The 23,997-nt window shown below is 38.3% G+C and overlaps 1 protein-coding gene across 1 annotated transcript in view; it reads right to left on the reverse strand.

Annotated features, from left to right (window-relative positions):
• Positions 1–23,997, reverse strand: part of ttc6 (tetratricopeptide repeat domain 6) — a 165,070-nt gene that overhangs the window by 98,724 nt on the left and 42,349 nt on the right. The window contains exons 5-7 of the mRNA XM_052015541.1: positions 16,640–16,849; positions 8,402–8,561; positions 4,714–4,827 (exon numbers count right to left, since the gene is read on the reverse strand). Of these exons, the coding sequence (XP_051871501.1) occupies positions 4,714–4,827; positions 8,402–8,561; positions 16,640–16,849 (484 nt within the window). The remainder of the gene's footprint in view (positions 1–4,713; positions 4,828–8,401; positions 8,562–16,639; positions 16,850–23,997) is intronic.

Below are 23,997 nucleotides of genomic sequence, written 5' to 3' on the forward strand. Positions count from 1 at the left end.
TGAGGTCAACTTTTACGTTGTACCCATCTGTGGAAAGATATGACTTTTCTGGACAAACTCAGGAAAAGAACACTTATTTTCTAAATTGAACTAAATCAGAAAAGTTTTCTGACTTAGATTACATTTAAATTCAGTTTTACTCCAAACTCAACTAATGGAATCAAAGTTACTACAGCCATAGTTGCATTTCAAAGATTACTTCTGTGGCTATTTAGATCAGAGAGTAGATATTCATCTCCAATGTGCATGGAAGAAAATAGCAGACATCCACAACATTCAGTCAAATGAAGAAAACTCACAAGCAAAAAGCAAAAATAGCTGAAGAAGTGGAAATGGTATCTTTAAATCATTTCATATGCTATTAGGCAAATTTATTCTCCAAGGTGACAAGGCAATATAGTAACTAATTATTATTTTAAGATCTTGTAGTATATTTAAGAAATCTGCAAATTATCACAAAAATATATTGGTTATATTTCATAGTCATAATAATATATCAAAGGCATCAGAAACCATCCCACTGATTTCTCGGAGATGTATTAGTGAAAAAAAAATCTTTGCCCATTGAGTCCATAGTGCATCAATAACAAAAACATAGTGAATTTATATGAGAGTGCAAAGGGCCCAGATTTGGTTTGTGGTTATAAATCATGGGCTAGAAGTTGGACTAGCAGAATTTCTTTTGGAGTTAGAGTTAACCATTTGTTCACAATTGCATTTGTAAAATGCAAATCACATAGGTGATATGATTCGTGCTACTATGAAGTTGAATAGTGTAGTTCTATGTGCAAAGTGAGCCACACTGGAAGGATATTGTACTTTCTTATAAATTCTTCCCCATTCTCTAAATTCTTTCAGGTTTATTGGAAGGTCATTGGTCTGAAACCTTAGCTCTGTTTTTCTCTGCATAAATTCTGTCTGACCTCAGATACTAGCCTTTTCTACTTTTACGTAGGTTTCCTTCTCCCAGTTTATAGCAATGTTTTAAGATAATATCTAGCAGATATTCTGAGGTAAGATGTTTTCATTATATTCCATTTAAGTTAAGAATGAGTGTCCCTCCACATGGTATGGGATATCATTGCTCTGGCAGATGAAAGATCATCAAATATTAACATGTTTCTCTCTCCATAGACATTGCCAGACCAACTGAGTATTTTCAAAATTATTTGTTTTGTTGTTGAGGGGGTATTGCCTTAAATGTTTTGATTTAGAAAACCTCTTTCTACCTTTAATATTTTCAGTACCAGATAATAACTTAATCTATTATTTAATAAAGTTAAATTAACTCCAAACTTCACAAGTATTATCCAACACTATCAACATAGAATTCAGAATTAATCATTTAGCTTCCAACTGGTCAGTGCAGCAAAAAAAATTGTTTACCTGATCTCAGCAAGAAACAAGTTTAAGAGCAAAGTACAATATGCAGAGAAATCCAGGAGAGGAATCCTTCAAAATATAAGCAATTCAGAAATAGGAGAGGAGAGATCAGTCAAGCCAAACTAATACTTACTGATTTACATTATCTTTGCAGAAATGTATGAAACTTTATAAATAAGGTTGGTGTATTGCCATCACAAGTTGTCACATAAGATTATGATAAAACAGTAATTCGAGAGATGTGGCTCAAACAAGGATAGGAATGGACAGTTAATATTCTTGGCTCTAATGTATTCAGGAAAGGTAAGGAACAAAATAAAGGGATAACAGTAGTGATCAAAGATAGTATTATGACACTAGAAAATGAAATTGGAATTAGAATTGGTTTATTATTGTCACTTGTACTGAGGTACAGTGAAAAACTTATCTTGCATTCCGTTCCGATCAATTCATTACACAGTGCATTGAGGTAGTGCAAGGTAAAACAATACAGAATGCAGAGTAAAGTGTCGCAGCTACAGAGAAAATGCAGTGCAGGTAGACAATAAGGTGCAAGGTCATAACGAGGTAGATTGACGTCAAGAGTCCATCTTATTGTACTAGGGAACCGTTCAATAGTCTTAAAACAGCGGGACAGAAGCTGTCCTTGAGCCTGGGGGTACATGCTTTCAGGCTTTTATATCTTCTGCCTGATGGGAGAGGTGAGAAGAGAGAATGGGTGGGTGGAGTCTTTGATTATGCCAGCTGCTGTAAAATTTGAACACAGAATTTATCTGGTCAGCAATACTGAACAGAGCAGTTATTATAGAGGTAGGTAGATTCTTGCTAACAAGTCGGTGAAAGTTTATAGGGTTAATGCAGGAATGTGGAGTTGAGGTTACAATCAGACTAGCTTATTAAATGGCAGTGCAGGCTCGAGGACTCAAGTGACCTACTCCTGTTCCTAATTTGTTTGTTCATACATTTATATGTTGATACATAGCTGATGTTTAGAAAATATGTATGATAGCATATGAGATTAGTTATGTGCGAAGTTAATTTTGAGAATTATGAGAATTATCTATACTTGAAATGGAGGCTATAGGTACATAATTAGCTTTGTGTGTAGAGTTTATAGTCAAAAGGACTAAAGAAACAAAGCCAAGCAAATTATCAACTACTTATATACATTAACTTATTCTATATTAATTTATTTTATCAAATAACTATTTAGATAAGTGTAAAATTATACAGTTAATCTACTCATTGCACTTACATTTTCTAGGGTTTGTTACATTTTTTCCCAAAGGGTAAGAGTGCTATGTATATGAATGTGAGTATACTGAGAATATCACATGATATAGCTCTCTAAGAGTCACTACTGCTAAATGAGTGTGGATTTCCTTCTATCATTGTCATTAACCTTACTAAACAGCAGTTCAAAAATGTCTGTGAACACTACACCGCACAAAATCAAAAACATACAAATGTTAACTAATTACCACTGTACATTACATTAGAGTCTGCCTTTGTTCATCTCGCTACCAATACACAGTACTCTCTCACTGGCCACAGCCAAGATAATAAATTATTCTACATTAAATTAATTGCTTACTTGTAGTAGGGGAGCATGGAAATGAAACAGAAGCAGCAATGATTCTGTAAGGCCTAGCTTCAGAAAGAACCATCTCACCATGAGTAAAGGAGTTGGTGAAGTAGCAATGGTGGAACCACAAATGCTGTCATTCTGAGTCACTATCACTTCACCAGTCTTTGCATCCACTATAATCAACTACAGATCAATATCTGGTCAACAGTCATTCCAGAAAGAAGAATGGTAGTACCATTCAATGCCAAGTGGATATGATAAGACTTCTTATTGATGAAGATGGTCATTGCCAGTCTTTAGAATTGCAGAAACTAGCTTGTCACCTGTAATTCCAAATCCAAATGATGGTAAGATTCTGCTATATTTATATATGGAAAGCTTTTGTCCAAATGAGGCATTCTTCTAAACCTCAGGGAACTTAGGCATGCCCTAATGCAAGTAACCTGGGGCAAGACATTAGTAATCCTAGTAATCTGCTGGAACATCATTACAGCCTCATTCCTTTGAATGATGGAATCCAAAGCCAGGGCAAAAGTCTGAGTTTGCAGGCTGAGCCTGGGCACTACCTTGATGAGCTGGGATGGCAGAAATCAGAACTTCCAATGCAACACTCATGTATACATTTTTGATTAATTGGGATCCAGATGTCATTGGCAACAGTGAATTCAATTGTCAGATGGAGTGGCATCAAGTAGGTTTATGGAAAAGTGTGACATCAAAAGGATGAGTAGATATGAGCATATCTCCACCTTCAGTTATCTCTGGTGACATTAGCTACAGCCTCTAATGTAACCATTCCATTCAAAGCCAAGTCACTCTCTTCAATGCAACCAAATCTACACACATGATAGGACAACACCAGTAGCCTGTTACTTTAGTCTGCCACTGTTCTGCAAAAACATGGTTGTCCTGGAGTGAACAACACGCTATATTTCAAACTTCTGTGCCATCTCCAAAGTTTAAAATGATGTATTGTATCCTTAAATGCATTAAAAATTGTAGTAGTTTGAATGCAGACTCCTGGGAATAAATACTGCACATTTCTCTGAAACTTGGAATGTGGAATTTGATAAACATCCATTTACCAGGACTCTCTGTGTCCTCTGTCATCAGCAGATTTTGTATCCAATAAACCACCATCCTTTAATCTTATGGATTTTAATTTATAGTTATAGATTTTAGGTAAAGATATTCCTTTGTTCTACCAGACCCTCCTCCACCTTCTATGCAACTGACCAGTTCTAATGAAAGGTCTCATACCTGAAAAGTTAACTCTTTCTTCTTCCACAGATGCTGCCTGACCTGCTGAGTGTTTCTAGCATTTTCTGTTCCTACTTCAAATTTCTATCATCTTCAGTTTTTTTTATTTCCGTTTTGAGGTCTTTGCATAGCTCTTTCAAAAGCAGGCATGTGGCCCAAATGGCATCTTTCTCTGTTGTATCATACAATGATGCCATGAAATCAGTTAATAATTCTGAACCCAGGTATTTACTTACCCTTTCTGGGGCACACATTTTAGAAACACAAGACCAGAGAAACAAGAGTAGGCCGTTCAGCATCTTGAATCCATACTGGGGTTCAGTAGATCAAGGTTAGGTTAATCTAGACATTAACTCCATTTACTTTTGTTTGATTCATCTGCCAGATGGGAATAATACAAGGTTTACACCCCAACTTCTCATAAAGAATAAAGAAAGGAAGCAGAACATAATTTTTGAAGATGAACTTATTTTTCTCATTACCAATTCTACTTGCAACTTTGGGTATAGGATTTCCTGAATGTACGAAATAGGAACGGCAAACTTAGGAAATGCTGGTGTCCAAAACAGCTTTGTTGCATCTTTGTGGATTTGCATCTGTTCAAAACAAATACAAAAGAGTCAAATTTCTATGCAAGAAGCTACTGAAAAAGCAAAGAATGTCAGTAACATATCAAAATGGTGAAAATCCCTTCTTTTACTTAATTGGAATATCACATGATTTCACAGTAAAATCAATTTTTCAAAACATAGTGCACTAAATTTTTAAGCAAGTGGCAAATTACCTGTATTCAATGCTGACCTCCAAAACTGATCACAAATCTGCATAACCGCAGCAGTGAGGATTACGGGGAGAAAGCAGGAAAATGGGGTTGAAAATAAAAATATGCCATGATTGAATGGCAGAGCAGACTTGATGGCCTGAATGGCCTAATACTGCTCCTATATCTTATGCTGCTCTGGGAAGTGCAGTGGATGGCCCTGCCAATATGAATTTTAAATCAGACATCTGGAATTAGCTCATCTACTTGTAAATCACAAAGGGGAAAGCTCTGAATAAATCGAGGGTTTAGAGTGATGGAAATAGTTAAGGTTGGGGAAATTGTTGGGAAGAGAACCCGGCCACACATCAGATCATTTTTTTTTGTGGCATTACACAAAAATTCAGAAATAGTCATAGTTACTAAGCAGGAAGAAATGGGACACAGTGAATACCAAACTGATAATCCAGAGATCTGGACTGACAATCCAGAAAAGCAATTTCAAACCTCAAAACGACATCTTTTAATTCATACAGTTAATTAAATAATCCAGATTTTTTTTAAAGAACAGCCTGAGTAATATGACCACAAACTACCAGACTGTGATTAAAATTCACCTGGTTTATTTCTACTCCTTCACTCCATCTGGCCTATCTGTGACTGCAGTCCACAGCAATGTGATTGACTCCTAACTGCTATCTGAAATGGCCTAGCAAGCTTTTAATTATATCATAACTATAGTGTAACTACAGTGCTTCAAGAGACTCAATAATACCATTAGATGAGCAATAAATACCATTCGTGCCAACAATATCACAACCTGAAAAATATTCTGTTATTTTACTGCAGCAAGTCAGAGAAACCAGTTCCTTTTTGTGTCATGTATTTTACCTAAACACAACTTTTTGGAAAGATCTGGCAGCATAAAGATAGTTGATGAGCTACATCAACCTTATATAACTGTCTGTGGCCAAACTGCACTACTCTGCATCATCTGTGATAATGATAAAACAAAGACTTGCAGTTACATTTACATTTTTTAAGAATCTCCCAATGTTTATTAATGAACTACTTGAGTAGTCACTGTTGTAATGCAGGACACACAGCAACAAATTCATGCCTAGAAAGCTTTGACAAATAGCTGTTTCACAATGACCAGATAATCTGTTTTAGTAATTTTGACTGAAGGATAAATGTTGGCCAGGATACTCTATGCAATTCCCATACTCTTCTTCAAAACCTTTTGCATCCAGCTATGGGCCAGATGGGTTATAGCTTAACATTTCAGCACTTCCAGACCTCCTTTCAGTATAGCAAAACGTCGACCTATATTTTGTGCTTCGATTTCTGGAGTAGGATTTGAACCTGGGACTTACTGATTCAGAGTTGAGAGTGCTACCAAATGAGTCACAGCTAAGGTACGGCCACTGAGATGTACTGTAGGTGGGGAGGTAGGGGGAGCGTCTGAAAAATTGGCCAATAGAACATTTCTGACCACAGGTATTTGTAGCAGCAATTCCAACATTTCCAAGCTGTAAAAATCAATGTTTAAACTTTTCAAACACTTCAGGATGGACTTTAGAAGAGGCAGAGTAAGGATGAATAGCAGCAAGGACAACAGATTATACTGCAAGCAGACACCAAAGAAGGGACTACTGGGGAGGATGGGGGGACAAGTTTGCAGGTCTTGCCATCCAGTAGGACAACCAGATAGATGTTCAGTTTATTAACTAGATGAAGCAGCAATGTTTCCACAGGCTGAGATTAACAACTCAAGTCTTCAAAGACCTCTGAGTCTTCAAGAAGAAGAGATTAAATATCTTGGTCAGTAGTCATCCATAACCAAAAGGAGAGAAAGTTATGACATCATACTTCTTTTCCTCTTGATCCTTTGCAGTGATACTGGACAGAGTGAAAGGGTCATGCAGTTGATTGCACAGATCCCTTGAAATTCAATTCACACTTTTATTTTGCATTATATGATCGAAAATAGATTTGTTCTGTGTAAAACAGGATTGACCACTTCCAGAATTTCATCTAGGAATTTCTTGGCATGAGTCATCTTAGTGCCCTGATGTGAGTTCCACTTGATGGATAAACAGAAATATGTCATTCTGCGTGTAATGCTCCTTTTGGAACGCAACGTGGGGATTGACTCACTATATTGCAGGAAAGACAATGGTCTCTCAGCTATGTCAATTACCTTTCATCCTTCAGTCATCATCCTCACAATGATCTCCCAACAGTCCAACTTTTATATTCTATGGCCTGACCTATGAAGGAAAGGATGCCAAATGCCTTTTTCACCGCCCTATCCATCCATGTTGCCACTTCTAGGGAAATACGAACTTGAACCCTACAGTACCTCTGTTAATTCCTTTGTAAGCTACCATTTACTGCTTACATCCTATCTCTATTTGAATTCCCAAAATACATCACATCATACACGTTGGGATTAGATTCCATCTGACAATACTGTGCCCAACTGACGCAGGGTATCGACCAAAAAATGTCAACCGTCCCTTTGCCTCCACAGGTGGTGCTTAATCTGCTGAATTCTTCCAGCAAGGTGATTTTTTTGCTTCAGATTCCAGCATCTTCAGTCTCTTCTTTTTTCAATCACACTAACCCTGTTACAGAGATTCAATAGCACTAGGAGACCCATGACCTGGTTGTGTCTATAACTGTACTGTACATAAATAAACAATGTTCCTGTCTTTTATTTTCAAAAGTGGGAGTAGTGTAGTTTTGAGTCCGTTGTCCTGGTTAGTACAGTATTACTGATGGTTACTCTCTGGGTTATTAGAATTGTCTGTAGAGGCTTGCTGGAACAAAAGGTTCTTGGTTTCAATAGTCATGCAGTGCTGTAGATCCTGGATCTGTAAATCTGTACAGTTCTTCATACACAAAGAACACCTGCACCTTTCAATAAATAACTTTAAATGAAAGTATGAAAATGTTAGAAAAAGGAGAGGGAGTAGACTATATGTCCCATTGAGCCTACTCCACCATGCAATGTAATCATGGTAGATCTGACCTTGGAAGCTCCACATACCTGTCTATTCCCTATAAACATCGACTGCAACTATAGAAAAAAAATCTAACTTTATCTTGAATATATTCAATGATTCAGGCTCCATGGTTCCCTGGAGTAGAGAATTACAAAGACTCACAACCGAGAGAAGAAATTCATTCTTGTCTCCATATTATTTGTTCATTAGCCAATCCTCTATTTAAGTTAATACATTATCCCCAATGTTATGAGTTCTTGTGCAATAACTTTTTAATGTGGCACCTTATTGAATATTAACAAAAAAATTCTGAAGTTCTGAAAACAGCCAAAACCTGTGATTTATTACAATTGTATATTTTCATGAAGTTAAAACAAAATTACTGCTTTAATTGCCTACCGATTTTCCCAAGAGTATCAGTCTAGGCCCCTCCACGTAATATTCTGCAATCCTTTGCCATTCGCACAAATATTCTGGTGAAAGTGGCGGTAAAATCTTAACACTATCCTGTAGATTTTCCTGAATCACTTCTGATACAGGAATTCCTTCGTAAATGTATCTAAAATTAGAAAATTATAATTTTTTTGGTTCCAACTTAAGAAAATAGAATGAGCAAGAAGACATGCAGCAAAAAAACAGTAACCAAATAACACGAAATGTAGTACTACAGAAGTAGGTAGTTTCTATTTTATCAATGCATATTTAGTAAGATAACTCATGTTTCTGTAATTTCACAGAATGCAGATACTGTATTCATATTGCAGTTTCATGAAATTGAAATTTAGATTGTACTGAACTAAATACTGAAATGTTAAAACTGCAATCTAAAACTTTTACAAAGAAATGACAGATGTTCATTCATTTTATTCCCTTAACAGATCACATACAAATTTGCTCAATCTTCTGAAGGAATTTAATACACAGTTAACATGAAAAGTCAGTATATATCAAATTTCACTGTCATGCAACAGGCAATGAAGCAAAAAATTCCAGAACATAGGCGCAGATATTCCAGTTAGTTGGAAGTGACAGTGCTTGCTGCTAGCTTCACAAATACTTGCCCACTAAGTAGACTCTGCAGCATGCATTTCCTTTCCTGAAGCGAGTTGCTGCCAGGCACATTCCATAGGGAATCCCTAACCCCCATCAATAGTAATGTAATCAAACAGGCTGAACTGTCAATCAAATTCCAGAATTCTGACAGACAGCTAATCAGGATGTAAATTGCTCTTAATTTAACTTCTTAACAGAAATCAGATTAAAGATTGGTGTATAGACATATTCTACACTGGAAATGAAATATCGTAATCAATAATTTAAATGCAAAATACAATACTTTTAATTATTTTAAAATCCAAAGAATAAGACTCAGCACATAAAAAATCTTTACAGGAAAGGGGTAGAAACCAAACTGAGCATTAACAAGTGGTTATTGATAAATGCTGGCTCATAGCACTGTCAATGGCGCTTTCAAACACATTTCAGATAATTGAAGGTAGAGTTATGGCAATAAGTTGAGGTTTGGATTTGTCCTGCTTGTTATGGTAAGCATATACCTGGCAACTTTCCATATTGATAAGTATTTGCCAAGGTTGTAGTTATGTATATCAGTGCAACCTATTGTAGTTATATCTGTCCAAGAAATTGCAGAGGATTGTTAACACAGGTGCAGTCTTTCACGAAAACCAGCCTCCCCCCCCACCCCATTGACTGTCTATACTTCCAGCTGTCTTGGGAAAGGAGCCAACACAATAAAAGACCCCTCCCACCCCAGTAATTCTCTCTTCTCTCTCCTTCCATCAGGCAGAAGATACAAAAGCTTGAAAGTTCATACCACCAGGCTCAAGGACTGCTTCTATCACATTATTATAAGACTCTTGTACAATCAAGATGAAGTCTTGATCTCACAATCTACCTCGTCATTGCCCCTGCACCTTATCTACTTTCCTGCACTGCACTTTCTCTGTAACACTATATTCTACATTGTCTTATTGTTTTTCCTTGCGTATTACCTCGATGTACTTACAGTATGTTTGGAATAATCTGTCTGGATGACATGCAAAGCAAAGATTTTCACTGTACCTTGGTACGTGTGACAATAATAAAACAATTAAACCAACCAGGGTTACTTCTAGAGCACAGGTTTTCAGCACTGCAGCTTGGTTATTACATGCTGGACTCCACCAATGAGTATAGGAATGTTTGTAGCTTCTGCTTCCCTTTAGTTTTTTAAGTGTTTACGACATTCACAACTGTAGGTGTCAGGATCACAAAGCTTTGGCATGCTGGGATCTGGTGGGATTTATAGCTCTGATAATAGTGTGTTGGAACTTCATCAGTTTGCAGCTCATTTTGAATTATGCCTACTACTGCTCCTGACATGCTCTTCTATGGTTCTCATTCTCTGGTTTGATGATTACATGTAGACCGAGGGATATGTTAGTTCATGAGGTTACAAACTGGAATAGAATTCTGGCTCATAGCTGCCAAGTTTTGAGCTGCTACAGCTGTTTTGAATCTATTCTTTTAACACATCACACAACACGATAGAGGCTGTCCTGTTTCAATATACAACTTAGTCAGTCCTATCAATTCACAAATGGAGAAGTACAAAGTACATTCTGAGCCCTTGCTATCCATAGTGCATCTTCAATGATGTTCAACGTGGAGGAGTACTGATTTATCAGCTGTGAGTGAGCAGAAAACAAGAGTACAATGTTGTATGAAGAGTACAACAAGTAACTAATACTTCAATATCCATTTAGTGTTCGCAACCACAGACAAAATTTTACCTCCTTCTGCTTAGGGGACCATTACACACACTGAACTCCTTTCTAGGCATATGCTTAAAACATTTTCAAAGCAAGTGGCACCATGATCAATTTTTTAAAACACCTTTGATACTACATAAAAATTATCCTTCATATGATAATCACACTCAAGCACACACTCGACTACTGGACTAGATTTGATCACCTAAAGGGCAGAACAGAATATAACCTCTTTACTTCAGTGGTACCAGCCGCAATCCCCTTTTTTAAAAATTAATTTAACCAGATGACTAGAACATTAGTAATAGAAGCTGGAATAGGATTTTGGCCCCTTTTGCCTACTTTGCTGTTCAATAAAACTATGGCTGATCTCTCAAGTCAACTCCACTTTTCTGCACATCCCATATCCCTTAAATTCCCTTGATCTCCAGTCTCTTTTCTTGAATATATTCAGTAACTGTTTCCAAAGCCCTCTAGAATAGGGAATCCTAAAAATGAATTATCCTTTGGCTGCAGAAATTCCTCATCTATCCTAAATAGCCAAACCTTTATGTTGAGACTGTGACTATTGGTTCCAGACACGTCTACCTAGTCAAACACTGTAAGAATTCTGTACATTTCAATGAGATCACCTCTCATTCTTGCAACTCCAAAAGGAAGGCCCCATCTGTTCAATCTCAAATAACAAATTTGCTATGCCACAAATCCATCTGGTGAACGTTTGCTGTGCTCCCTCATTTGCTTTGTTACATAGGGAGTTAAGACCTGAACACATTATTCCAGATGCAGTCTCACCAGGGTGCTATATAATTGAAGCAAAACATCTTTTATCTTGTAATCAAATCCTCTTCCAATAAAAGCCAATAAACTACTTGCCTTTCTGATTGCTTGCAGTACCTGCATTTTAATTTTCAGTGATTTTTGTTCAAGGACATACAGAAACTTCTCAACACCAACATCTTTCAATCTATCACCATTTTTAAAAATACTCCGCATTTCTATAATTCTATCAAAGTAGGTAATCTCACATTTTTCCACATTATATTCCCATCTGTTACATTCATTCATGCAATCTATCTACCATGCCCATTCACACATTGTCTACATCCCCCTAAAGCTTCTCTGTACCATCTGCACAACCCAAACAACCACACTGCTTTGTATCAACAACAAACTTGTATATATTGTATTTGATCCCCTTGTAAAAATCATTGATATAGACTGTGAACAGCTGGGCACCCAGCACCAATCCTGTGGCACCCCACGTCACAGCCTCCTAACAAGAAAATGACCCATTTATTCCTAAAAATCTCTTTCATCATCATTAACCAATCCTTAATCCATTGGGTAGTACTACACAGAATCATGCTCTTTGACCCACCTCTTCCATGCCGACCATCAAGTACCCATCTATACTAATCTCATTTACCAATACTTGGTCTGTAGCCTTCTATACCTTGGTGATTCAAGTGCTTGTCTAGATGCTTTTTAAATGTTGTGAGAGTCTCTGTGCCTATCATGCCCTCAAACAGTGTATTCCAAATTCCAATCATCCCCGGGTGAAAAAATTCTTCCTTAAGACCCCTCTAAGCCTCTCACTCCTTATCTTAAACCTACGCCCTCTAGTTATAGACATTTCTGCTATGGGAAAAAGTTCACTACTCTATCTTTTCCCCTCATAATTTTGTACACCTCTCAGTCAAGTCCTCCCTCAGCCTTCTCTACTCCAATGAAAACAAACCCAATCTATTTCTCCACACAACTGAATCCCATGTCCCAGGCAATTTCCAGGTGAATCTCTGCTGCAATTTCTCCAGAGCAATCACATCCTTTCTGTACTGGGATGGCCAAAACAGCATACAGTATTGAAGTCGTGGCCTCACCAATGTTCTATAAAGCTGTACTATAACCTCCTTGCTATTCTGTTCTATGCCCCAGCTACTGAAGGTTAGCATCTTCCTTCTTTACTACTTGTGCTGCCACCTTCATGGATATTTGGACTTGTATACTAAAGTTTCCCGTTCCTTAATACTGTCTAGGGACCTATCATTCATTGTGTATGCCCTAGCCTCATTTAACCTCCTAAAATGCATCTCCTTGCACTCAGCACTTCACATCCATTCTACTGTACTACCCCTAATACTGTGCACTAATTGTGTTTAATGGTCTCTTGTATGACAAATTATTAAAAGTCATCTGAAGAGTTCAAATACAGCACAAAACTATTTCTCACTTATCTGTTCAGCTTGTTACAGCTCAAAAAACTCCAATGACTTTATCAAACATAGAAAACATTAGAAATTGGAACAGGGATAGGCCATACAACTGATTATCTGTCTCAATAACATATTCCAGCTCACACCCCATTACCCCTTGATGCCGTTTGCCTCTAGATTTGGCTAGAGCTCTATGTGGTTGCAAACTCCACAGGTTCATCACTCTAAATGAAGAAATTTCGCCTCATCTCAATCTTAATTCTCTTGCCCTGTATTCTAAGATTTATTGTTCTAGACACCCCATATATTGGAACATCCTCTCCACCTCTAGTCTGTGTAGGCCTGTCAGAATTTTATCAGTTTCCATTGGACTCCCTCTCATCCTTCTAAAAATTAGTGAATACAAATCGAGTCAACTTAACCTTTCCTCATATGGCAATTCTGCCATCCCAAGAGCCAATCTGGTGAACCTTTGGTGCAGTCTCTCTATGACATGTATTCCTTTCTTAGGCAAATTATATAATGTTCCAAGTGTGGTCCCAGCAAGATCCTGTACAATTGCAGCAAGACATTCTTGTTCCTGTACTTAAATCCTCATGCTATAAAGGCCAATCTACCATTTACCTTCTCAATTGTTTGCTGCCCCAGTATGCTTACTCTCAGTGGCTTGTGTACACACCCATTTTGTATATTAACACTTACCAATCTAACACCATATATATTCTTTCTACAGAGGTGGATAATATATTCATCCAGGTTATACTGCATATGCCATGTATTTGTTCACTCACTCAATTTACCCAAGTCACAGTGAAGCCTCTTTGCATTCTCCCAACAATCACAATCCCAATCCCACCATGTTTAGAGTCATTGACAAATTTCAAAATATTTCATTTGGTTCTTGTTGTGAGAAATCCACATGGCTGTCACGTGACAGTAATGACACTGACCCTTGCTGGTCGGAGGACAGCATTGTTCCTCTGATCAGAAGTGATACTACTATCAATCAAGGTGCAGCTCCACCCATCTCTCAGGTGTGAGAGTACCTTTTGTCTTTGAACTTGTTTGACCATTGAGTGTGAGAGTACCTTTTGTCTCTGAACTTGCCTGACCATTGGCTCATTTAAATCACAGCAGTGAGGCTCCACCCAGCCTCCTCGCACCATAAAAAGGGCTGCAATCCCCTAGCCCTTCCTCTTTTGACGACCCCAGGAGTAGTGAGACAATGCTGCAGAGATCACCAGTCAGAGTGCATCACCATGTGGTTTGGGAGCATTTCACTCAGATTCCAGGCAGTCTTAGAGCCAATACTAGTGTGGGTCAAGCATTGAAGTATTATATCCTGAAGTTGTACATTGTTATTGTGTGCTTGTGTGTATCAGTGTGTGTATCTTATCCCAGTTGCGATTTCCCCCTCACATTCGTGGTCTCCTGCATGTATGTGAGTGTGTGTCTGTTCCCATCCATTCTGTCCCCGTGTTTGCCTTTGTGATTAAACTAGTTTTGATATCCAAAGCTCATGTCCAGAGTCCTTGATCCTTAAGGCCGGAAAGAACCATTTCACACAACAGTTCCCTCATCCACATCATTGTATACATTATGAATAGCCAAGGCCAAAGCACTGATCCCTACAATGACTCATTAACTACTACCTACTACCCTAAGAAAGACCAATTTATTTCTGCTTTGTTTTCTGTCTGTCAACCAATTTTCAATCCATGCCAATCAATACATATCCCCAATAACATGCACTTTTGCATTCTAACCATTTATGTGGGACTTTATCAAGAGTCTTCTAAAAATTCAAATATACCACATGCAACAGCCATAGGTGCAACACCTGCCCCTACACCACCTCCATCACCTCCAGGGACCCAAACAGTCCTTTCAGGTGAGACAGAAATTCACCTGCACCTCCCTTAATATCATCTACTGCATCTGGTGCTCCAAGTGTGGCTTCCACTACATTGGTGAGGCCAATCACAGACTAGGTGACCATTTTGCAGAACACCAGCGCTCTGTCCATAACCACGATCTGCATCTCCCTGTTGCCAGTCCCTCAGCCACTCTGATACTACTGGTAAATTAACTGGATGATATAAATGTATGGGTGTAATTACAAATTACACAGCCCTAAAGTAGAAATTCTCTCAGAACTGTTTTCAGAGAGAAATACAATCAATTTCTTATAGTTCCTCACACATTATTCATGCCTGAGCCAGCAAGCAGTAAACTTCTATAGCACACTGCATGCATTTTTACCTTGGTCTGGTGTCTTTCAACCTTCCTGATAAGAAAGAAGCTTATAATCCAGGCAGATAGAAAAAGAAAGCAAAACAAAATTTAAACCTCTGATTGTAAGCAATTGATATGCCAAACCAATCAAAGTTACCACGCTGAATAAGAACGATATTGCTTTGATGTGAAAGCAATTTGGTTGAACCTCCTTCATGAGAGTTCAATGTATCATAATGGCATCAAAATCTAGAATACAAGCATAAATGTTTTTTTATGATTCTTTCTCAGAAGCTGGCTAAGACTGGCATTTATCACACATCCCCCAGATGTGCTGAAGTACTGGCCCTTCCTGTAATCCTGTACAGTCACTATAGAGGGTAATTAAAAATAGTTATAATTGGTGTGGGATTGGAATTACATACAAGCCAGACAAGGTAACAATCAGTTGGCTTTTTAGAACAGCTGTAGAAGCCAGTTATTAAAGTTTTTGAGAAACTGAATTAAAATTTTCAACTCTGACCTAGATGGATTTAAGTTCACATTCTCTAACTTACCTATCCACTTTTCTGCAGTACCTGTCCAGTAATATAACATGACTGAAAAATAAACCAACATTTCTACACTCCCATCTGATACCTTTCCATATCTTTGTAAACTGGATTAGAATTTTCTTTTAGAATCTTAATTGTAATTAAAATAGAATTCCTCACAGGTTATTTCTCCAAAAACTACAAATTATTATGCTCTATCTTGTTATTACAATAGAAGCCAAAGGAGGATACAAAGTGCAGAAAGAAAGACAACTACAATTAAGAGAGAACAGAAATGGTCCCACTTACAAAGCCGTAGGTGGTCAGACTGGTCAGGAACATGGCCTGGACCCAGATGTGACTGACTCTAGTCATATACTAGGGACTCAACATTGTCTGTGAAAGTTGCACAAGAGCATCCACCAAGCACGATTACTTCCATAGGACAGAGCTCAGCAAGAAAACCCCTGAAGAATGCAGTTCTTACCCCCTTCAATGAGACTCAGTATGTAGTCAGATTATATTTATCTCCTGACAGTCGGTTTTTATAGGCATCACAAAGGGCTCTAGGTTGGGATCATGTCCAGAACCTCAATCTTTTTTTAAAAAAGCTGTCAGGATAAGTACAAAGAACAATAAAGGAGTGGAAGGATCCCACCGTTCCTCTCTTCAAACCTTCCAGCTTCTCTGATATATGGCAATTCTAAAATGGGAATCTGATTGTGCTACTCAATAGGTAACTTTGATCTAAACCCTGAAAGATGTCATATTCAGAAGTTGATCCTGCAGTTTCTAACTGCACATCTCCATGCTTAAGCCAAAATGTATCAAGGGTAAATTTTCAGGACCACCGTATTTAAAACTAATAATAATTGTGGTTACCTTGTTATCTTCTGTTGTTTCAGGGAAGAAAAGTCATCATCTGAACAAATATCCAATGCCACTTGCTGCACAAACTCTGGAAGTTTACTACTGCCGTGCCCTAATCTGCTTGGAGTAAAGTATAGCCTCGAAGCCTGTTGCAGATCGATGGGCAATACGTGACTAGGTTCAGTAACACAAAGATGATGGATTGTCTGATATCCTTGATCTCTGGGGAAAAATCCATATTAACAAAAAATGTTATGCTTGCATTTCACAACACAAATACATCAATGTCATAAATTATTCATAAAGCTAGAAAAGTGTTTGTTAGTATTTTTAAATTTCAAAGTAAAATCTTGTACATAAATATTTGCAAAAATAACACTTGCTTAACGATTCAATTGCTCCTAAAGAGGAGTGTTGATTCTGTGCTGCAGGGTTCACCCATGATATTCACATTAATAGAGCTTGACAGAGTAGTGTAAACATTGTGAAACCATGCAGATACATGGGGAAAATGGCAGAAAGAGAGGCTCGAGAGAGAAGGGTGTGTAGCCCCACTTAACTGTGATCTCCTCACATGTGTGGATGAAGTAAAGAAAAGGTATATTCTCTGTACCAGGTTACCAGGAGAATGCTAACATCAAGAAAAGTTTACAGGAACTGTCCAAGTCATTGTTCTTATGAAGCGAATCAACCCCCTCCTGGATGCAGTGCTGGAAAAAGTTACATGACCCGACCAAACGTTTCTAAGTGTGTGCTCTAAAAACATGGAACTGGACACCACATATAGCACCTACATCTGTAACATTCAGACTACCTTGTCACATATACAGCTAGCCCACAATGGCAGTTTCCTTTGAGTTTACGGATTTCTGTTTACAGTGAATTAACTTCTTTTACAACCATTCAAGCATCATGGTTTCCATGAGCCAGGCAAATGGAGTGGCTGAGGAGGTGGATGAGAGAGAGAGCTACAATGGTCTTTTTCAGTGGCACATTTTTCATTTCCTTATTTGTTTAAATTCCTCTTAAACAGATTGTGCTGAACCCACCCTCCACTGGCAGACACCCTCAGTGCTGACCCTAAGTCCACACCAACCTTTTGCACCATTATGATTTTAACAACCTTGAGGCATTATTGCTGGGATGGTTTTGCAAAGCCGAGCAGACCATGAGCCATGAGCAGGCTTCATGCTCACCCACAGATTGCCTGGATGGCCTTCTGACAGCTCCTACAATCAAAGGCCATCAAAAAAGACCTTCTTCACTATTTCTATGTATGAGAGATATTTGGAAACAGTTGAAATAAGTTTTCAAAAAATAGTAAATTTATTCAAACACACATTAAACTATTATTAATTAATTTAAACTGTAAATTTACAGGGATATAAAGAAAGATATTCAGAAAGTCTGGAGATCATGCACTTCTGACCTCTAGAGCATTTCTGTTCACCAGCATTCTCTATCACAGCAATTTCTTGTGCACCAACTGCTAAGGCATCTGCTAATTCTTATCAAGGAGATGGAAGTATTACATGAATCACCAAGTGCATGTGAAAAATCGTCAGGAAGGTATACATTGCCTGTTACTGTACTGGTATAGTATTCTGGATCTGCAAATATACTCCTTCATTCTATTATTGACCGATTATCTCATCATACTCACAAGAACAACATGCTAAATAGCCTTCCCTTGGCTTGAGTTGAAAGTTGCATATGACTAATCATTGCATGGTGATCTTGAGATGAATTCATATGAAGGCTGGGTTTGCATCCATAACAACAAACAGAACCCAAGCAATTGCCGACATCCTACACTTGAGACTCTCTGTCCAGTCAGACAACCAGTCCATCGCACATATTATGTGATTATGTCTCACATTGTATATGAAATGGTTTACTGGAGTGGGCTGCCTACCTAATTGGTCTTTCTTGTTACATCTGAGATACTTGCAGAGTGGTTCAATTACTGGGCTAGCAGCCATAGTTCTGGACCACTAATTCAGAGACAAGAGTCCAAATCACACCAGGGCAACAGGAGAATTTAAATATGTATTTAAAAAACTGATCTCAGCAAATAGATTATCATCCTTTCTCAGTTTTTCCTATATGTGACTCCATTTCCACAACATGGTTGACCCTTAACCACTTCTTCAGATCAGAGTTAATTAGGGATGGTCAGTACATGCTGGCACTGCTAAAGAGGTTAATATCCTGGGAACAAATAATTTCAAAAACCATGGTAGACAACATCAAAATGCTGTCACTATCAAACATTTGCAAAGTTATCTGCAAATATGGATGTGTGTGTCAAAACACTGCTGTATAACATTACCTGCATTCTTGGGACTGCTATTAGCTGTGTGGCTAGTTATCTATGGAACAAATTAGATTTCCTAAGGTCTCTGTTCAGCAGAAAATCTCTCAGCTTGCTGGTCCCTCAAATATTGCACTCCGCAGGGCCTAAATGTATGCCTTGAGAACATATCAAATAACATGGCCAGACAGCTGCACAGTTTGCCATTATGTAGCTCTAAGTCAACCAATTACAGATTCCAGACTTCACAAGCTGAATAATTGCCTTTTGCATTGCTGATATTGATTTATCAGGTGTTTATTTTTCAATCACAGCACTTGTATATATGGATCCTTAATGATGCCACTTGACTGGAATGAACGACTCCTCTTTAAAAGCCAAGCAATAACTACAGTGATCTTGATGAAGCAATATTGGGTGTTCAGATGGTAGAATTTCTACCATTTTAGATGGTGTAAATTTGTACGTACCCCACCCCACCCCTAATTTTTATCAACAGGACAGCAAGGACACCCAGGTAATGCTTTCTGTCCCGTGGTACAAGATGATCAAAGACCATACTCAGCTTGGTGTGCCCCTGTTGCATGTTTCACTGAAGGCAAAAATTAAGACTTTCAGAAGCATTGCGAAATGAGGTCTTCTGTAGCTGAAGTGCAGAGTGGTAGTGCAACAAGTAACTCTATCCATGGAACCTTGGCTGTCGAAAGACACGGCGTATCCATGTTAGATGGATGATCAGTTCCACACTTACTACTACTCTTCCTTGACACAAAAACTTTGGAGGATCTGCAGGCAAATAGATTAGCTCTCATAGCACAACCAAAGAAATTCTGTCAACTGCTGAGGATATGAATGATTCATCATTACCCTCATGTCCTTCTTTACCATCTCCGCCTCCTGATGTCTGGATTGCACAGAAACCAACAGATGATAACAAAGAATGAAACCATATCAGAAGGTAGTGCAGATAGCTAAATTGCATTTTGAGGACCCCAAAAGCATTCTCCAGTAGGTTCCTATTTGTCCTGGAACTATCAACTGTCACGAACCAGCAACAAAAGAAACACACTGAGCATGATTCAGTGTTAAAAACTATTTTATTAATCACTACTTATGATAATACGTAAAATAAAAGTAAAGATGTTAGTATGTTAGAATTCAAAAATGTTAAACCTCGAACGTTAACCCCAAAACTAAACTCGTCGTGTGTGTGTGACAAAGTCCCAAACTCCAAGTTCCGGAATGGTTCTTAAAGTTCAGTTCCGCAAGCCATAAGGTGAAACATGAGCAAGGGCTTCTTCAACAACCACCATTGTCTGAAGATAAGACGTAGACGTAGAGAAACATAGAGAGAGTAAATACGAAATCCAAATGTTCCACGATGGAACCCAAACGACACTTCAGTGTTTACTCGGTAGTGACTTCCTCACCCCGAAAAGCATCCGAATCGTGGTCGTCCACACACAAATACCTGTTTCCCTCTACAGGTCAGCAACAAAGTGAACTCCACCGGATTACTTCCAACTTCCATACATGGATTTCAGTGGCAAACACAGTTATTGTTTCTCATCCATCGATAGAGAAAACAAGCAGGCTGGTGTCTCTCTCCCTTCTCTCTCTCTCTCCTTCTTCTTCTAACTTCTTCAACAACGTCATTACGTCCTTTATCTTCTATTGACGTAAGCACGCCCCACACACACATACACACACACTCTCTATCTTAAAGGGACTTTCACTGAGTCCGTAACACAACAGACAGGAGCCAGGAGTCAAGGAATCACAGAATGGAAGGATGACCTTCTTATCCTTCCTTGGGATCTCTGGCCACTTTTCATTTCACTATTAAGCCTTATTGTGCAATTATAGCTGGACCCAGCAGGACCAGTGCTGTTAGGGATACTATAAATTTGTAAGTGTCAGTCAGTGAACCTCATCCTAAAGTCACTGTGGCTCCCAATAGTATTTTCTGACATGCAAAATTCTTGAGGAATACCCACACTGTCATCTTTATTCCAAAAAGACTGTTTTGTCATTGCCCAGTGCTGAAAAAGACAATGTTACATTATCTAATTTCTGGGTAATTGTTCTGCAAGTAAGGCATACCCCAAAAAAACATCGTACAGATACCCGTCAATGATATTCACCCTTTCCAGTTGAAACTACTAAAGCGTTTATGATTATATTCACTTACTACAAAGTTGAAAAAGGTTATTGGATTTAACATCCCTTAAATTATGACAAATTAGCAAAACAATGTCATTTTAAGCTAAGACGGTGAGAAATGTATACTCCTACAATATCTGAATCAGGGATCTACAGCGTGAGAAATTGTTTTAAGCTTCCATTCTGATTTAGTAAATAATGACTTGTTTGGTATTTATATACGTTTACAAAAAAGGACAGGTTTCCAAGCATCAGCAAAAAAAGTCCCATACTGAGAAATGATGTGTAGATCCATTGAGATGAACCCACTACTTAGATGTGAGCCAGTGAGACCGCAGAAAACATATGGCATCTAATGGGAAATAAATTGCTTTTAAAAAATATGAATCCAGATTTTGATATATTTTCCAATATAAATAAGAGTACATTCAAATAAATTACTTCTATATATGCTTTAATTTAGATGGGGAGATGCAGATTAAGTCACATTCACTTTGAATGAGAAATAGAAATGAGTGCCATTGAGTGAGAGAAATGCACAGTCCCACAAAGGACCATGTATGTCATTAAAAAATACTCAGATCAATAGCTTTAGAGAAGAAACTAATAACTTGCAAAGGAATCTGACTATAACCATATAATATGAGAGAAGAAATCAACATAACTGGTCACTTCAGCTCACATGGAGAATGGCATAGAAGTACAGGAATGACACTTGAGGGAGAAGCAGTTTAAAGAGGAAACTCCCAGCCTCCTGCTTAAGTTATGAATTCCTCTTCTGACATTTCTGATTTGTCATTGTGGAGTGCTGCATCATTTCTTCACTATTGATCTGTGTCAGACCTCCGCATGCAAAAATTGCATTTTTCTCTCACATTTTACAAGTTTATCTTACGTCTATCTGATCATATAAAAGTTAATGAATTTTCTTTTCTATCAGCCTCAGGTGAATGAAAATTGAGGCATAAAACAGGCTATTGATTCATCATAAACCATATTGTGCTGCAGCTCATAAGTCTTATCACTCACAAGATTTATTAGTTTTTTGGAAAACTTAGAAGTTGCAACAGATAAGTAAAGAAATTTATTGAGATAACTCTGAGGACTTCGGTTATGGGCTGAGCGTGTTTTCCCTGCAGCGAAAGAGGCTAAGGGGTGACCTGACAGAACGAAACAAGATCATGAGAGGCATAGAGAGAAAATTCAAAGTACAGAAGTACAAAGGGACTTGGGGGTACTCGTGCAGGATACCTTAAAGGTTAACCACCAGGTCGGATCGGTGGTAAAGAAAGCAAAAGCTATGTTGGCATTCATTTCGAGAGGTATAGTGCATAAAAGTAAGGAAGTGTTGATGAGGCTCTACGGGGCACTAGTGAGGCCTCATTTGGAATACTGTGCGCAGTTTTGGGCCCCATATCTTAGGAAGGATGTGCTGATGTTGGAGAGGGTTCAGAGGAGATTTACGAGGATGATTCCCAGAATGAAAAGGCTTACATAAGGTGAGCGTTTGTCGGCCCTTGGACTGTACTCACTGGAGTACAGAAGAATGAGAGGGGACCTCATAGAAACACTTAAAATTTTGAAAGGACTGGACAGAGTAGATGTGGCCAAGCTGTTTCCCTTGGTGGGTGAGTCCAGGACCAGAGGGCACAATCTTAGAATTAGAGGGTACAGGTTTAAAACAGAGATGAGGAGAAATTTCTTTAGCCAGAGGGTGGTGAATTTGTGGGATTCCTTGCCACATACAGCAGTGGAGGCCAGATCATTGGAGGTGTTTAAGGAAGAGATAGATAGATATCTAATTAGTCGGGGTATCAAGGGATATGGGGGTAAGGCCGGAAATTGGGGTTAGAATAGTTTTTTTGCCACCCCCCCCCCCAAATTTCTCTTTCTTTTTTCCCTTTTCTTTGGAGCAGACTCGATGGGCCGAATGGCCTACTTCTGCTCCCTTGTCCTGTGATAGACAGGGCAGATAGTCATTCTTTTTCCTGTGGTATGGTATCAAAAACAAGAGAGCATAATTTTAAGGTGAGAGGTACAAGATTTAGGGGATCTAAGTTTTTTTTCCCCAAAAAGTGTGGTTGATTGCACTGCCAGAGGAGGTGGTGGAATCAGATACAATTACTACACTTAAGAGGCATTTAGACAAACATTTTAAATCGGCTAGGCAAAGAAGGATATGGTCCTAATGTGGGCAAATGGGATCAGTGCAGATGAGCAAAAAGGTCAGCATGGATGTGATGGGTGGATTGGCCTGTTTCTGTGGTGTACAATTCCATGAGTCTATGACTAAAACAAATCATAACTCATCCAATATCCATTTCCAATGTCCTGTGTTACATTGTTGTGCATAAAAGCATAAGAACTTTAGAAATAGGAGCAAGACTAGGCCTTTAAGGCTGCTCCACTATTCATTAAGATCATGGTTGATCCTGTGGCTCAAATCTATGTTCCCACTGATACTGTATGTGGATGTTGATATTTATGGTTATGAAATATGAAGAATTTACTTCAATTGAATTTTATTTCAAATAAAGCTTGTTTAAGCTCAACAAATACTTGAATATTCCTGGTTTTATCAAGTGCATTAACTAGCAGTTAAAATAAAGTATAGCAATCCAAAGATTAGAACATAAGAAAATAGGAGCAGTAGTGGGCCACTTGTCTGCTTGAGCCTGCCCCGCCATTCCATACGATTAAAGCTGATCTGCTCCAGGACTCATCTCCTCTTCTGTGCCTGTTACCCATAGCCCTCAATTCACTGATCTTTCAAAAATTTACCTCCTTCCTCTTTAAGTATCCCCAATGATCTAACTTCCACAGGCCTCTGGGGTAGAGAATTCCAGAGATTATATATGAATTTTTCATTATATTTGTACAAATCTTTGTTAGG

This window comes from Pristis pectinata, chromosome 1 (assembly GCF_009764475.1).
Source record: "Pristis pectinata isolate sPriPec2 chromosome 1, sPriPec2.1.pri, whole genome shotgun sequence".
NCBI lineage: Eukaryota > Metazoa > Chordata > Chondrichthyes > Rhinopristiformes > Pristidae > Pristis > Pristis pectinata.